General features: G+C 45.4%; 1 protein-coding gene across 9 annotated transcripts in view; it reads left to right on the forward strand.

The window, feature by feature from the left end:
• Positions 1-10,003: 10,003 nt before the first annotated feature.
• LDB2 (LIM domain binding 2) overlaps positions 10,004-15,569 on the forward strand; it is a 209,427-nt gene continuing 203,861 nt past the window's right edge. For 4 of the 9 annotated variants that reach the window (XM_065735756.1, XM_065735758.1, XM_065735757.1 and 1 more), the window contains exon 1: positions 10,004-10,294. In XM_065735756.1, the coding sequence (XP_065591828.1) occupies positions 10,163-10,294 (132 nt within the window). In that variant the 5' untranslated portion in view covers positions 10,004-10,162. The remainder of the gene's footprint in view (positions 10,295-15,569) is intronic. The other 5 variants (XM_065735752.1, XM_065735754.1, XM_065735753.1 and 2 more) reach the window with 3 other exon arrangements.

Below are 15,569 nucleotides of genomic sequence, written 5' to 3' on the forward strand. Positions count from 1 at the left end.
TGAAACCCTGGCAGAATCTCAGCAGATCAGTTTATTCCGGGCTGTCTGCCATTACCATATTTTACGTACTTCAGGGTTTCTGTGGGATTGCTGATGCACAATAGATCATAGGGCCGCCGTGACCAAACAAGGTTTGTGTGATGGAGCTTACCCTAGTATTTTGCCAGAAGTGCTGAGACCTGTCAAAGGGCAGAAGAATGATGAGTAAATGTTGTCGAAGGATGGAGGAACAGTGTTGAAACAGAGCAGACATTCGGCAGGAGGAAAGGTCCAAAAACAGTGGCAAGGGAAGAATTAGTATGTGTTTCAGAAACATTTGGAACTCAAGAGAAGATACAGAAATCCTGGTCCAGGGTAGGATGTAAGAAATTGGCAGTTATGGGGAATGGAAATTGAGAATGGAGAATAAGAAAGGGAAGAAAAAGGCAAGCTTGAATGGGAAGAATGATAACCTTAAGAAAGAATGATGGTAGAGAGGAAGTTTCATTAGGTTTTATTAAAATAAGCATCTTTGTGTCTTTGCCTTTAGCTGAACTGAGCTCTATTTTGCAACCACTGTGATATAGACTGTCCTGAACTGCAGTCCATCACTGTACAAAGTTGATAATGTTGTGCAATGCTTTACAAGAACCACTGTTTATGTCTATACTTCAGGACAGGTGCATTTTGGCATCCCATGGGTGATCCTTGCAGTGCAATCCCAGTGTTGGGAGCTCAAATGGGCACATTTTGTGCTTCTTTACCTTACTTCCAGTGGATGATCTGGCTTCGTGACCTGCCATCTAGAGGCACAGAGGCCACAGAGGCTTCAGTTTGGACAGATGGGGAATCGGAGCTACAATGCACACCAGACAATACTTTTGCTTTGCTACCCCTGAGTTGATGCACGTATGACATGTGTCAGAAGATGATTTGAGTGCAAGAAGCCTATGGAAGTGCCATTCTGAAATTAGCAATAAATGATGTCAAGTTGGATGCATGATATATATTCCTGGTATCTTATAGGAAACATAATCAGTTTAAATTTTATGTTGCTAAACCACATTTGCCACCATCATATACTCTGAAAATCAAGGAAATAGCTCACATACTCATCTAGCTCACTAGCCAAGCCACCCACCACTTTCCCACCTCTTGCTTTTTTATATCGGTGAGCACTCCCCTTGAAGAATGGTTTTGGGAGATGCGTGGAGATCAATACATGGAAGTGGAAATTTTGGAGGCAAAGAAGGCAAAGAAGGAAAGGAGGCAAAGAAGTCTCTGCTTTTTGTATTATCACCTCACTGCCACACTCCTGGAGACTACAAGGGCAAGAGTAATTTCACCTTTGTAAATTAAAGCTTGTATTTTCTCTAATGTGGCAAGTACCTACTTTTACTTTTGACAAGAAAAGCAGTAAGATTTTCCCAGTGACTGAATTCAATTTTTTTAAATCATTAACGTGAATTCAAATTTTAGAATTTCTGAAGTGGCAAAAGCTTAAAATTGAGCCACAGTGAATATATTTACAATTAATGTATTCTGGAAAATCTGAAAGACATAACAATGGTAAACATACAGAAATTAGCCTGGGCAACTTTTCTACAAGGGAACATCATTTTCAAGCATTTCCTCTGTACTAGTTAATAAAAACAATGCTTACATGTGGAATTCTTCAAAAAGATTAATTGGCTTTGACTTACTTGTAATCAGATGCGCTCCCGGAAACTACTTAGGAAAAGGATGACCAGCAAAGAGAAGGTGTGACCGCAGACCAAATACATACTAGCTGCCATCTACCTTGAAAAGAAAATGGCCCCATCCCGTCATGTTTTTAATGGTTTTATAACCCCACTAGAAAACTGTAAGGGAACCTGGATTTGTCTGACAACCCATAATGCCAGACAGCTCTGAAAATCTAAACTCAGTTCATCAGGATGTGAAATGATTGGATTTTAATGTTGTTTTAATAACAATTTTCAGTGTAGACTTAACTGAAAGCATGTGAACACCTCCTTTGTTTTGATCTCTACATAACACACATCACTAACTGGGATTAGGAAAGTGTGTATATATATATGACACACAAAGGTTATATGAAGGCTTAAGAAATCTTTCAGTGCTCATGCTGTTAATGTAAAACAGCCTTGTGATTGCCCTTATTAACAAGTTAGCTGAATAAATGTCCCTTCTCACACACTTTCACTTGCCTTTCCCTCAAAATCTTAAAAGGTTTTAATTTTAAAAACACTGAACTTGGAGTGCTCTGTTAGAATTGTAATGCCTGAATTCAGCCTGAATATGAGTATTTTGTATCACACTAGGGACTGGGTGGTATTACAGTAACTGGCATTGTTGTGCTCCCTTTTTACATAAGGAACAGGAAAGTTTGCAGGTCCTCTGGTAACTTTAGTTGCTTTTTGTTTTTATAAATTAACATGAGCAACTTGCAGGTTAATTTAAAGTCTTTTACGTCTTCTCAAAATTTCTACCTTTATTGGATTCACATCTGTAGTTTTATTTAATATGAGCCAGATGGTGAAATCAAGGCAATATTCATTTAGGATGCTTGCTCTGGTGAAGGCTTGCTGAAGACACTGTGCTGTGCCAGTTTTCAGGTCATGGTGTCAGGCAGAATTAAATATGCTGGATGCTCTTTCTGTTCATCTAGTTAGAAACAGAGCTTTCTGATCAATACCGTCAAATTTTGAACTTCAGAAGCAAAGAGGTATGGACAAAGGTACATAGCATTCCACAAGCTGTCCACAGAGCGTGGTGTTGCTCAAGCTGTAGGTTGTTAATACAGCAGTATAAATAGGCATTTGTGGATGCAGAATCTGTGTGATGGGAGGATGCTGAGCAGACAACAGATTACAGAATGAGAAGGTGCTCTACTGTCTCCACGAGTGCAGCAGCTCCTGATCTGGGCTGAGCTGGGAATCTGAGGGAGCTCAGGTCTGCTGCTGCCCCAGAGAAGTCATCATCTTTCTACACTCCCTGGAATAGGTGCATGTCAGATGTGGATAAGATGTGTCTAGTGTGGTTTAATTACTCATTTAGATACCTGCTTACTTTTTTGGTCAGTGGATATAGGTTACTGAGAATCATTCCTGGAAGGTACGAGATGTAGAAGGAATAGAATCTATCACATAGATGAGATAAAGATTTATTCTGTATTTGTTTTGCTTAGGCTCCCTTACTCTGTGCAAAATCATTATTCACTAAAAGGAGAGGCATAGCCACTCTTTCGCCCTCATAAGCTGGAACATTTTGCTCTTGCAGCATAATCAGATTTTCCAAGCAAAACTCCTGGTTATTTCAGTCACATTTATGCAGCTGTACAAGGCCTTGGCAAAATTCAAGCACTGCAGAGCATGTTAACATTTCAAAGTATAAAATGTAGATCAATAACATATAGTTAAATTTTAAAGGCCAAATTAAAGAATATACATGCTGTGCCTACAATATATACGTACAGGTAACTGATCACATTTTCCATGTACTGAGTGTACAATCTACAGTAGTGTAGGGAGAACCTGCAACAGTGATATCCAGAACTGAAATGGATCTATTCAGCATGCTTTCATTTCCTGACAGGTTTTGGCTTGTGTTTTGGACGTGCATAGGTTTAAAATCAAATCTTTATAAGGAAGGGAAAATAATTTAGAAACAGGAAACAAAAGAATCCAGAAAAATTTGTACCAGAGATGCTATTTTCCAACACATACTTTTTTCCAGTATTGTTTGGGACCTGATGTTAAAATAATTGATTAAATGAAACAGAGTGGAACTGCATATGTTGTTGTGAGGTGAAACTGCAGGTTCAGAGCATGAGGGTGAATGCAGTACAGACCTTGGGAGCCTGGTTAAGTTAAAAGATAAAGGCCTAATTATATGAACCAAATGTCAAATTCATGCCACCTTGGTACCACACTCAGGATTTCTCTGTGCATCTTTACCTTTCTCACCAGCTCTTCTGCCTGCCCACTGCTTGTTCTGCTTTATGGGCTGGAACAGTGTGTTCCTGTGCTACGCAGGATCTGAGAAAATACCTGAGGTATAACCACGTTTCTGCCACTTGTTTCCTCAGACATTTAACTCCTTACTGTCCCCACCTGTAAAATGGGGAGAGATGCCTACATGCAGCAGGTTACCTGGTTGTGTCCTTCCTAGTGCTAAATCACCACAGCGTCTCCGTGAATGTTTGTAAAATGCTTTGAAGATGAAAATTGCCAAAGAAGTGCTAGGGATGATTATTATAAGTTAATGAATTTAAAATTTCAATGTGTATTTGATTGCCAGGTAATTCAGATGGGAACCACCAGCCCTTCCCTCTCTTCGAAGAAAAGTTGACAGTCAGCTAGTTGCTAATTAGCACTCAACTGAAATGCCTCCAAAGCTGAGTGCTCCCAGTTGAGTCCTTTAAAAAGTAAGCTTTCGACTAATTGAAATATGCGGGAAGTACAGTGGGTGAGGTGGGTAACAGTTGAATCAGGACCATGGAATTAGAGGTATTTAAAGAATATTCCACTTCTCCAGGTAGGGACTTCAACATCTTAGGGAAATACTGGCCAAAATGAGCAGCGTGTTCATGTTCACACACCTGTTCCCTTCCTCAGGCCTGGTTTGAAATCTCCAAGACATCTTATCCTGGCATGTGGTTGTGAAAGCGAGTTAGGTTGCTTAAAAATGGTGCTCCAAGTTTGTGCCGCTTATCTCTTAGGAGTTTGAGGGGTGGTTATACTGATTCTTTCTTGGGGCTGGAACAGACTTAGGAAATTGTGGAAAACATTGCTTCATATGCTAGAGCTGAGTGAACATACCACTGGGAGGTGGCTGCAAGAGGCAAATGGCGAGTTTCATCCTTCTCTTTTTCCTGCTTGACTGCTCAGGAGTCACCATCCTCGGCATCAGCTCTTCAGCCTTTCCTCAGGGAAAACACACCCAGCTAGACTTGTTGAGCACTTTGGGTGAAGAGCTCCAGTTTCTTCAAATAGCCCTTGGCAGTATCAGACTCCAGTGTTAACCCACCCCAATCTTTGGCAGCAAATATGGGTGGCAAGAGTCAAAGATAGGGTGGAGTGTGAAACAGAAGGCAGTTATTTTGACATTCAGAGAAAAGGAACTCAGGAAGGGGGCTCAAAGGGGTTCTGGGCAGACGTGGATGGTATGAAGGAAAATGAGAGAAATGGAGTTAACACTGAAACAAGGAGAAAGTGGAGCAAAACAAGACGTGTTGACAAAGCTGCTGGTGTCTGGAGAGCAGACTTTGTGGTATGCTCAGAGGTGCAGTAAGCCAGTGTATACAAAGTCTCTTTGATGTTTCACCAGTCTGGAAGATGATTTGGTTCTGTGAAGTGGCAGAAGCTCTGTGGCATCCTGGATGTCAAGGGCTGAACTGTAGAATCTCAGAGTACTCTGAGCTGGAAGGGATTCACAGGGATTATTGAGTTCAACTCCTGGCTCCACACAGTACCTCCCAAAACCCTGTGTCTGAGTGCATTGTCCAAATGCTCCATAAACTCCAGCAGCTTGGCTCCATGCCCACTGCCCTCTGATGAAGAACCTTTTCCTAATATCCAACATCCTGACCCTTCTCTGACACATTCCCTTGGGTCCTGTTGCAGTCACCAGTGAGCAGAGATTTGCACCTGCACCTGTGAGGAAGCTGAGAGATGGGCAGACACCTCCAAGACTATGTTCAACTGAGCATTCAAAAAATTCAAAGACAAAATTGAAAATCCTCTTTGATTAGGGACAAAGACCTCGTGTGCACTGCAGAACTGAGAAATATTTAATATCTCTTTTGTGCTCTCATCTGTTCAGGGGTACTTCTAGCATCACTGGTGCATGCTGTGGCTATAACTTAAAATCGTATTTACTAGCATTAAGCAGATGAAGAAAATCCTTAGAAATGTCATATGTAAAGAATTATCATTATATGTAATTTATGCAAGTTAGATTTGAATCTGTGAACAGCCTGAAGCATTTAAAAGAGGTGAACTCTTCATGCAGCACCATATACTCTGAAACGTGGTGGTTTTGGTGGGCCCTACTAAGGGAATTATGAAAGAAATTTATGAAAAAAAAATCGTGTCATTTATTAATGACAGAGAAGGACATTAACCATGACCAGAAGAAAAAAAGAACGGCCTAGTTGGGAAAAAAATAGAAGTGCCTATGGAGCCTGGCAAATATTTTTACCAATAGATTCAAGAAATGTATTTATTTTCTTGTCCACAAATTGTCTGTGAAGGGACAGTATTTTCACAAATATGTTTTTTTATAATTATTTCAATATATTAATATTTAATGCAACAAAAATGCAGCTTCTAGATTTCTTATAAATTGCAAGCATCTGCTACATTATGTCTTATAGTTGTAGAAATTACATAGTGTCTTATAGTTGTAGAAATTAATGGCAGCATGCATCTCTGAAACCTGCCAAAATCCTGCATTTGAGCTTGGTGATAGTGTGCATGTGACAGGGTGCTGCTGGTGTTCCTCTGTTGCACATCCCAACTTTTGAGGAGTATGTTTCATTTAGTCACTCGTGAGCACTCCAGGGAAAACAGTTTTATTCTCTTACCTAAAGTCACTCTGTAGATAAAATCATTACTGCCATCTGTATAAACAAAGGACAACCTGAAATTTGGTCAATTTTTTCAAGAAATTCATATTTATTAGAGTGTTCTCAAGAAAACTAATTTCAAATACCTCCAGTAATTAGTTCTTCACTTTCTACGTGTCTTCAACTGAGATCATTCTCTCCTTTTCCAGTCTTCTCAGCAGCTACAAACCATCTTAAATGAATCTTCATAAACATGATTACTGACAGAGGCCCAACAACCAATGCATACCAGGGACAAATACAGTAATTGCACCTATTTAAAGCTGTATCTCTTTTCTGCATTGTTATTATTACTAAGAGGTTATTAAAAATAGAGCAGCCTACAGAGCTGCTTGTCAGCCCTGCAAAGCAGGGGCTGTGCCTTATTTATGTGGTATGGGGCCATGGGTGTTGTCTGGTACCAAAAGGATCCTTGGGCTCCAACCATGGTCACAATCAGAAGGTAGCATCCATGAGGGCACAAGCAGAGGTACAGATGAAGGAGCTGTCCCAGTTTACCCTTTCCCACTTTCTGCTTGCATCCTAGGGAAAGTTTCTACCATTGATTTTTTTGATTGCTTGAACAGTCCTGCTGTTGTAGCTATAGAGTTACTCTTCATATAGCTATGGCTATATGGAGGCACTAAGGGTTCCACATTGGTGAGTATAGATGATGAAAAAATCCCAAACCAGCCACACTTCTACTAGTTCTGAAGGGAAACTGTTCTCAAGAGTTGACAAAACGGAGTCCTTGACTTCTGTGAGTCCTTCTGCTTCTGCCCAGGAGATGGCAATATGGCACCCAGACCTAGCTTCACCTCTGGGGACCCCTTGGTGTGTCTGAGGCCCGCACAGATTCTGGGCAGACAGACTGGAAACATGGCTACATCTTCACCTCAGTGGTCCATTCTTCCACCCACCTCCTTGTCCTTGGTAGGCATGGCTCACATGTCAGGTGCCAAGTGAGTCTTCGCTGCATGGAGCTTTGAGGATGGGGAAATCAAGATGCTGTAGCCCTCCCTTTTGGTAAGGATCTCCACTTTGAGGTGGAGAGGTATCCACATGTGTTTACACCCACGTGAATGCGACCTGCACATAACCTTGTTCCCTTGGATTTGTAGCCATGCATAAACAGGCACACGAGCGCACTCATTTTCTGGTTTGGGAAGACCAACTAATTCCTTCCTCTTGCTTTCCTCTGCCTCTTTTTCACTAAACTCATTTTCCAGACTAAGCAGTTCAATTTAGGTTGTCCTAAAACTCAGGCCAGATGTCCATCTTGAATCCCAGGTCCACTTGCAGAGAGGCTCCCTCCCCAGTCCAAGCAGCAGTGAGCTGTGCTCCTGCAGAGCTGCCGGACTTTAAAGGCAGAGGATTCAAGCAGGAACTGAGCTGACACTGCCAGGGTCCCTGTAACTTTATTTCCCTTTGATTTCACCTTCTGTTTTACTGTTCTATGCATCATGCTGGTCTAGATGATAACAGGCAACTGAAAGTGCTGCTGGAGCCTGTAATTAGCCAGTCCCTACCCTGGGACTCGGTTCTTGCTGGTGGGCTTTAGGTGTACGATAATTTGCCAGCTAATCAATGGGAATTATTAAAATATCACTGCATATATATATATATATATATATATATATTTGGCTTTGCAGAAGAGCTGTACACATAGACTCCTGTATGGGGGACTTTCTGGACTTGCAAATCATGAAAGTGAATCGTCCTTCTCATCCGTTATTTGGAGTTTGTCCGTCATGGTTTTTATTTTTTTTAGACCAAGCGCTTTCCCATCTCCTTGCCCCCACTAGCACCAAAGGGAAAGAATATTAATTCCATTGCCTGGTTTAACTTCTTGAGATAGTGAATTTTAGCATGGTCCAAAAGTCCTTAAAGCAGACACTGTCCTGCAGCTGTGTAGAATGCCACCATTTTAATGATATTAAAAAAAAATTGCATCCTGTCTTTGGCAAATACGCTTGACCTCAAGCTTGCTTTGCAAACAAAGTAGAATAAAGAGTTTGGTATTGGTTTTTATTATTATTATACAATAAGTAGATGATATGTGAAATATTTTTAAAAAATTGTGTACACTGGTGCTTTAATTCTCTAATTTCCCCATCAATTTGGTCTCAGGCTCAAAGGTAGGTGGGCGGGGTTTGTAGGAACACAGGCGGGAAGCCCCAGGGCAGTCCTCTCGCAGGCATGCAGCCACGTTGCAGGCTGCCGAGCTGCCAGCAAACACTGGCAGGACACTGGCACTGGCAGTGCAGCACCACGGAGCTGGGTGAGCTGTTTGTTAGGCTCTGCTCTGGCTGGGATGGGCCTGGAGCAACCACGCAGCACTGCTGCATAGCCGGGGCATGTAGGATCTGCTGGCTCCGTGCTCAGTGGCAGAAGCTGTGGGAAGTCTATGAAGTAGCTCAGTACGTCACTTCTGGAAGCTGCTGTACCACAAGAGCATACAGAAATGGTTTTACTAAGTAGCAATGGGTACTTCAAAGGTAAACCGTGATTGTGATCAGTGCTCAGTGGAAGAAAGCGACGAGCTTTCCTATTTTATCCTGCCAACAGGACACGGGTTATCCAGATTTAGCCCAATATGGAAATGGAGAAAGCCAATGGAAGTTGGGATTGTTCAAACCTGTCTCTAAATATTCCTACATTCCGTTGGATTGACATTGAGTTTCTGGGCAATGGCTGAAGCCATACAAGGCCTCTGTATGTTTTGGGGTTAGCGTGTAGAGCACAGTACGTACGGGCAGCATCGCGGTTCCCCACCCCCGGGACGGGCAGCCGTGGTGTGCTTAGCGCGGTCCCATTTGCTTAAGCCAACGTACGGGAGCGATGAGTTGAGCGCAGTTCATGGTTTGTACAGCACTCCGGGGTGCCCCGCGCTGTCCCCTCGCAGCTCAGCGCCGCGCGGTGCGGGACTCCTCGTGCACGTGACCGACGAAGTTCCCCCCGCGGGTTCTGGGTCCCGCGTACGGAGGCAGGACACGTGCACGGGGCGCTGCTGACGGCCGCGGCCGGGCCGTGGCACCGAGCCGCCCCGGGGACGGTGGAGCCCCGCGGGCAGGCGGGCAGCCCGCGGCCGCACGCCATCCCGCGCCTCGTTCGCACCGTGCCGGGAGAGGCCCCGCGCGGGCTCAGGCAGCGTTAGAACCAGCTATATGCTAACGAGCCCCCGCCGCTGGGCTCCTCGGGGGTCCTGGCGGGGAGACGCCGAGCGGAGCCCCGCACCTCCGCGGGGCCGCCGGAGGAAAATGCCGCCGCCGAGGCGCTCCCACGGCGCGAACAGGAAATGACCCCCTCGGCGGCCGCCGCTTTAAAGCGGAGCGGCGCTGCCCGCGGCCCCCCGCTCCTCGCGCCCACCGCCGCCCGCCCCGGCGCGCCCCGCGCCCCCCCCCCCGCCGCCGCCCGCGCCGAGGGCTCGCAGGCAGCTCCCCGGCAGCTCCCCGCCCGCATGTGTGCGTGTGCGCCTGCCGCTACTTTGTGCCGCGGAGAGCGCGCAGCCCATGTGCTCTGCATGGAGGTTGGCGGTACTCTGTGTCGCTTGAACCTCCGCGAGCAGGCAAGATGTCCAGCGCACCACATGACCCTTTCTATTCTTCTCCTTTTGGCCCGTTCTACAGGAGGCACACGCCGTACATGGTGCAGCCGGAGTACCGAATCTACGAAATGAACAAGCGGCTGCAGGCGCGGAGCGAGGTGAGTCCGCGCGGCTCCGTCCCGCTCGGCCAGCGCGGGCGTGCGGCGGAGCCCTCATTAACCGGGCACTTTAATTGGGCGATCCCTCGCTCCGTCTCCGAGCGGAGCAACTCTCGGGGTCGGCACCCGCTCGGGCTGAGCGGCGGCGTTGCGGCGCGGCACTTCGGGAGGCACCGCGGGGCGCTCCGGGCTGCGGGGCGAGCCTCTGCCACGGACCCCGCGTGGAAAGGCGCGAGGGGAGAGCTGAGCCTCGATCCGCCCCGCACCTGGAAACTCGACGCGAAGGAAAAAAAGAACGGCGGCCGCAAACGGAGTTTTGCAAACTTGCGCCCCGGCTGCACTCGCGTGTCCGGGGGGGACAGGCAGCCGCGCTCAGCGCTGGGTGCCGCGGGGGGACGGTCCCTCCCCCCCCCGCCGCGCGCTGTCAAAGTGCCGCGGGACGGGCACTCCGCGCGGCGCTGCCCGCGCTGGGCGCGGTGTCGGGGCGCCGTGTGCCCGGCCCTGCCACAAAGCGGAGTGCTGCGCGGAGAGGGGACGCTCGGTCGCTGAGGGGAAGAGCTGGGGAGGCTGCAGCCTGTTGTTCGCGTGGTTAGCGGAGCGCACTTCTGGCTGCCGGAGTGCGGCGTGGCCGGGATCGGGCTGCAGTGCTGCCATGTGGCTGTGTTTGTGCAGCAAAGCGTCCTGGCGCTGGGATTTTGGCAATACTTTGCCGGTGGTGCCCTGCGAACACTTTTACAAAGTACCCGTGTTTTGTAATTGACAGCTTCACGCAGACACCCGTGTCTGCTGGATCGGTGTCACCGAGCGTGGCGAAGGATTTTGGACCGACCTGTTCGTTGTGCTGTAGTTCCTGGAAAGAACGAGAGGTCATATCAAAATAAAGCACACATGCATGCCCGACTGTCAGCCGAGCCATGGAGGCAGTGCCGCTCAGTGTACATAGTACACACACGAGCGGTGACCTGCTTTCTGATTGGCCGCTGCTCCCGGCACTGGGCTCTGCCACTGCTGCTCCGGCTCGCTGCTGTGGGGTTCAGTGCCTCTCAGTGCTGCTGGAGAGCTTGCGGCAGCCCCCAGAACCACGGGCACCACTCTGCAGTTCTGCCCCAATTCTTGGTGGCCCGTGGTCTCAGCCGTTTGGGTGTTGGTGGGGTGGTTTTGTGTTTTTTTGTTTTGTTTTTTTTCTATTTTGCAACTGTTTGTCAGTATCTTGCAACTCTGTTCTTACATTCCTGTACATGCTGGCACTGTAGTTTTTAGGCACTGTAGTTTCTAGACTTTGTCAAGTAACAGAAATCTGTATCGTTCAGTGATTCCTTTAGAGTTCTATATCAAAGCCAATCCAACATGCAGGCACTATTCGTTCCACTGTTTTTACACATTCTTTTAGCAACACTTTTAATCCTTCAATCGAAGCACAGCTTCCAATTGCAGCTTCCTTACAGACGATCCACTCAGAAAGTTTTGGAGGGACTCATAAAGCATCCCCTCCTGCACCATGCTGAGACCCCACTGCAATGGGGGGCACCTATTATGAGATGGGCCGGGCAGGCAATGGGCAGGAGAACCCCTGTAGTGCTGCCGTGGGTTCCAGCAGGGTCTGATTTTGACAGATAGTGCTCAGTTAATGAAGGCCTTATGCTCAAGCATTTATTTATTTATTTTGTAATTTGCTCAGAGCAAAAAGAGTTTTGTGATTGTTCAGTGTTTCCATTCTGATTGTTTCTAAATTTTTCAGCTCCGCGCTGTAAGTATTGTTGTTTGACGACGTGCATTTTCTAGCTAGCTTCATGTCATCTCCTTTATCCTCCGGTTTAAATCCCTTCCTTAATAAAGAAAATAATAATAATAAAAAAGCAGATTACTTTCCTGGGCCACTTGCAGTGCCTGGATGCAGACACTGGACTCCCGCTGCCTTCTCGGGCAGGTGGGGAGCAGAAGTTTCACATTGATGTTCCCTACTTTCAAGTGTGTTTGCACTAAGGAACTGAAGGCTTCTGGAGTGTATGTGGATGGCTCTGAATTTCTCCAGTCCAACCCGATGGAGTCCTGCGTGCCATGGGAAGTGCTTGGGATGCTGGAGTGCCGTGTGAACATTTCTCTTTGGGCAGCCTTTGTAGGCACTGCTCTCTAGAGGAGCCCCAGGGGGTAGGTGAGCAAAGGGGAAGCAGCTTAAGGGGAAAGGAGTTTCAAAGGAACTGCCCAAAGGCTGGGGGTAACGTGCTGTCAGATTCCGTTCAGACCCAACTTCTGGAGAGCAAGTGGCTCTCCAGAGTGAGTGAGGATTTGTTCTAAAAGAAAGGGCAATCCCTACAGCTCTTATTCCTTCTCCCATCCCAAGCGTGACAGCCTGGGGGACTGTGTCGTTTCCTTAGAACTTTAAAATGTTACTAACAATCTCCTAGAGTTGAGTCCTCAGCCATCCCTCACAGCGGTGGAAGTTCTAAGTCAGAATGTGTAATGTTGTGCACAGGATGGACAGAGAGCCATGGAAGGAGTGTCTGTATGTCATGTCTGTCTCCTTCGTCCCCTCCATCTGCAGAGCCCTCCTTTGCAGTGAATTCCTGCAACTTCTGAACATAGCTAGTGGATGGATGAGAGTGATCCCAATGAAGCGCAGGGCTGGTAGTGCCCCTATTAGGGCAGGTGCATGCCATGTCTGCTGCCATCAGTAGGGTGAGTGGTGCACGCGGACAGCGGTGCCCTCAGAGCTGCTCTGCTCTCAGGGACCCTCCCTGAGAGCTGTGCCAGCATCAGATGGGAAGGAGTACATAGCCCCTGTGAGGGCTGAGCTGAGCAGACAAAGTACCCTGTGGTAAATGAAGGTCATTTACACGCAGTGTGGATGTCTTTGTCACTCCCGTTTTCTTTAGGAAGAAAAGATAGTGAGGAGAGTAAGGAATTAGCAGCTGCAGCCTGTGCTGGATGTGCAAAGTTTTGCTTTCCGAACTTGTTACAACTTTCTGGGCAGAACCTTCAGCTCCTGTTTGAATCCAGGTCATTCCTGGACGAGGAATTCCAATCACACCCAGGCAGGGGGTGGCTGTGTGATGTAAGGACTGGCAGGAGGCCACCACCTAGCTAATTCCTGTGTGATCTGAAGTAACGCAGGGAGCCTGCCTTATGAGCTGGCTTAAGGAGCACCTCAGGTTCCTTTCAAGTGGTTCGAAGAAACCTAACCTTGTAATACTTCTTTCTAATGGAAATAAATACACGATTTTTTAATAATTCTTGAGTTTGCCTAGTGCCAGTTTGTAACGTATCAACAACAGCATATTGAAATGTTAAATAATCGCCGTCAGATATAAAAATAAACCTTATGTACTTCTCTCATAGTTAACTTTCTGGGTAACTACAATACAAATGTTTCCTTGCCATGTTTGTGGTTTAAAGATTTCATAAGTGCTCACTCAAACGTAGTTTATCTTAATATTTTTGTATCGGTATTAGTTGAATGTTTCAGGAAAGAGGGCCTGTTGTTGTGTCGGATTCAGCAGTTTCTCAAGTCCTAGGTAATACGCAGTGTAGGCAAATTAGCTTCAATATTTTCTCTGTTCTTCATAAAACTATTTTAAAAAACAAAGCCTCTTTTCTTCTTTGATGTTTTGATGTTGTAAATCCTTTTCCATTGTAATATTCAATCATTTGAAATCGCTCACTCTTAAAAGAAAACAAAAGGTGATTATATCTTGTATATAATTATTTTTCAGTAGCAGCATGCTGTGGATAGGACATTTAAAGTTGCTGACAGTTAAAAGTTTGAGGCATTGCTTTACTGCCAGTAATCAGGGCAATGTATCGAGCCTCTCTCGTGTTTGTTTAGACCCCTATATTTTCAGAACTTCTGTCTGTCACAGCGCATGGAGTTTGCCTGTGCCTCTCTGCTGCAGGAGAGCAGTCCTGGCTGGGAGGGCAGTGTTAGAAGAGTGACTACACAACTTGATTAGTTGAGTATTTGTTTTAACAACAGTTAGCTTAATCAAATCATATTAAACCCCTGTGAAACCACGTAGCGAATTTTCAAAAGCAGGGATTTCACGACGAAAGAAAATTTAAAGAAAATTAAAAGGAAAATAGAGAAGGACATTACGATTGTTTAAGAGGTACTAAATGAGCTGGGAGCTCACACAGATATTTGTATCCAAGATAATATTTAAAGTAAAGCAAATGACAGCAAAGCAAAACAAAATTCTGCAGTTTAATGAAAGTCTCTTATTTTTCTTCCTTGCATTGCTATCTGTTGAAATAAACTTTTCTTCTTCTTCTGAATGCATTTTTAATAGATTAGTCATAAAAATATCTGTCGTGACATCACATTTGTTCACATAGCAACTTTGTATTGCAAACAGATCTCTAATGTTGTATACATAGATTTTAGTTTGTCTGATGAGTTTTTATTGGGGGGAAACATAAACTTCTGTCTGAAAGTAGTTTGGAGGAAATAGCCATTTGTCCACAAACACACCAATAGCACACAGCAGATCTGGGAACATCAGTACAGGATTCTCAGTAACTGCTTCTAAAATCCTGCTTTGCTGAAGCTGAGGTCAGTTTTAAAAGAAACCCCTTGAACTTGTTCAGGCAGACACTGGTCAGGATGAATTCAGGACTTATTCTCCTGATTGTCTTTTATTTCATGTAGTCTTCTTCATCCCTTCAAAAAGAAATCTGTTGCAGCTGTTTTCAATTAAAATTTTTACAAACTAACAATGCTTATGAGGCTGGGAAAGAAATAAAAGACAGCTTCCTTTCTGTGCTGATCCTTAACTTACAGTCAGGGATGTTCTGCTGCTTTTTTATTTCTCTTTCCCTAAAGTTATTATACAGAATGTAACCTGCGTGCTTATGGGATGGGGGAGCTTTTTGGGGCAGGGATTGGTGAGTGGGGAGAGGGAGAGTTGGTGCGAAATACGGAGGCTGGATCCCCCTGTAAGTTACGGTGATGCATGCTAGATCATTTTCTATAAATACATCTTCTCAGCCCTTCCTTTTTTCTTTTTTTGTTCTTTATTCTTTAAACCACAAATCCACTTAAAAACAAAAAATCCCTTAAACTCAGTCTTTCTCTGATATAAACAAGATTTACTATGCAGATCCAGTCTAACAAATGGCAGCCTCTGGATGGTGAGAGGGAGCGAAGCAGAGACCACAACAGGGTCCCAGCCCTGTACTCTCACTTCGGCTGGAGTTTTGCCTGCTGTTGGACTGCAAGATCTTGTTAAAAAATAATTTGTTTTTGGTGTATATACTTCCTTTGTTTGTAGAAAAAGTATAT

Source organism: Cyrtonyx montezumae, unplaced genomic scaffold, assembly GCF_038088225.1.
Source record: "Cyrtonyx montezumae isolate F1298 unplaced genomic scaffold, pur_monq_1.0 scaffold_2, whole genome shotgun sequence".
NCBI classification, from domain to species: Eukaryota; Metazoa; Chordata; class Aves; order Galliformes; family Odontophoridae; genus Cyrtonyx; species Cyrtonyx montezumae.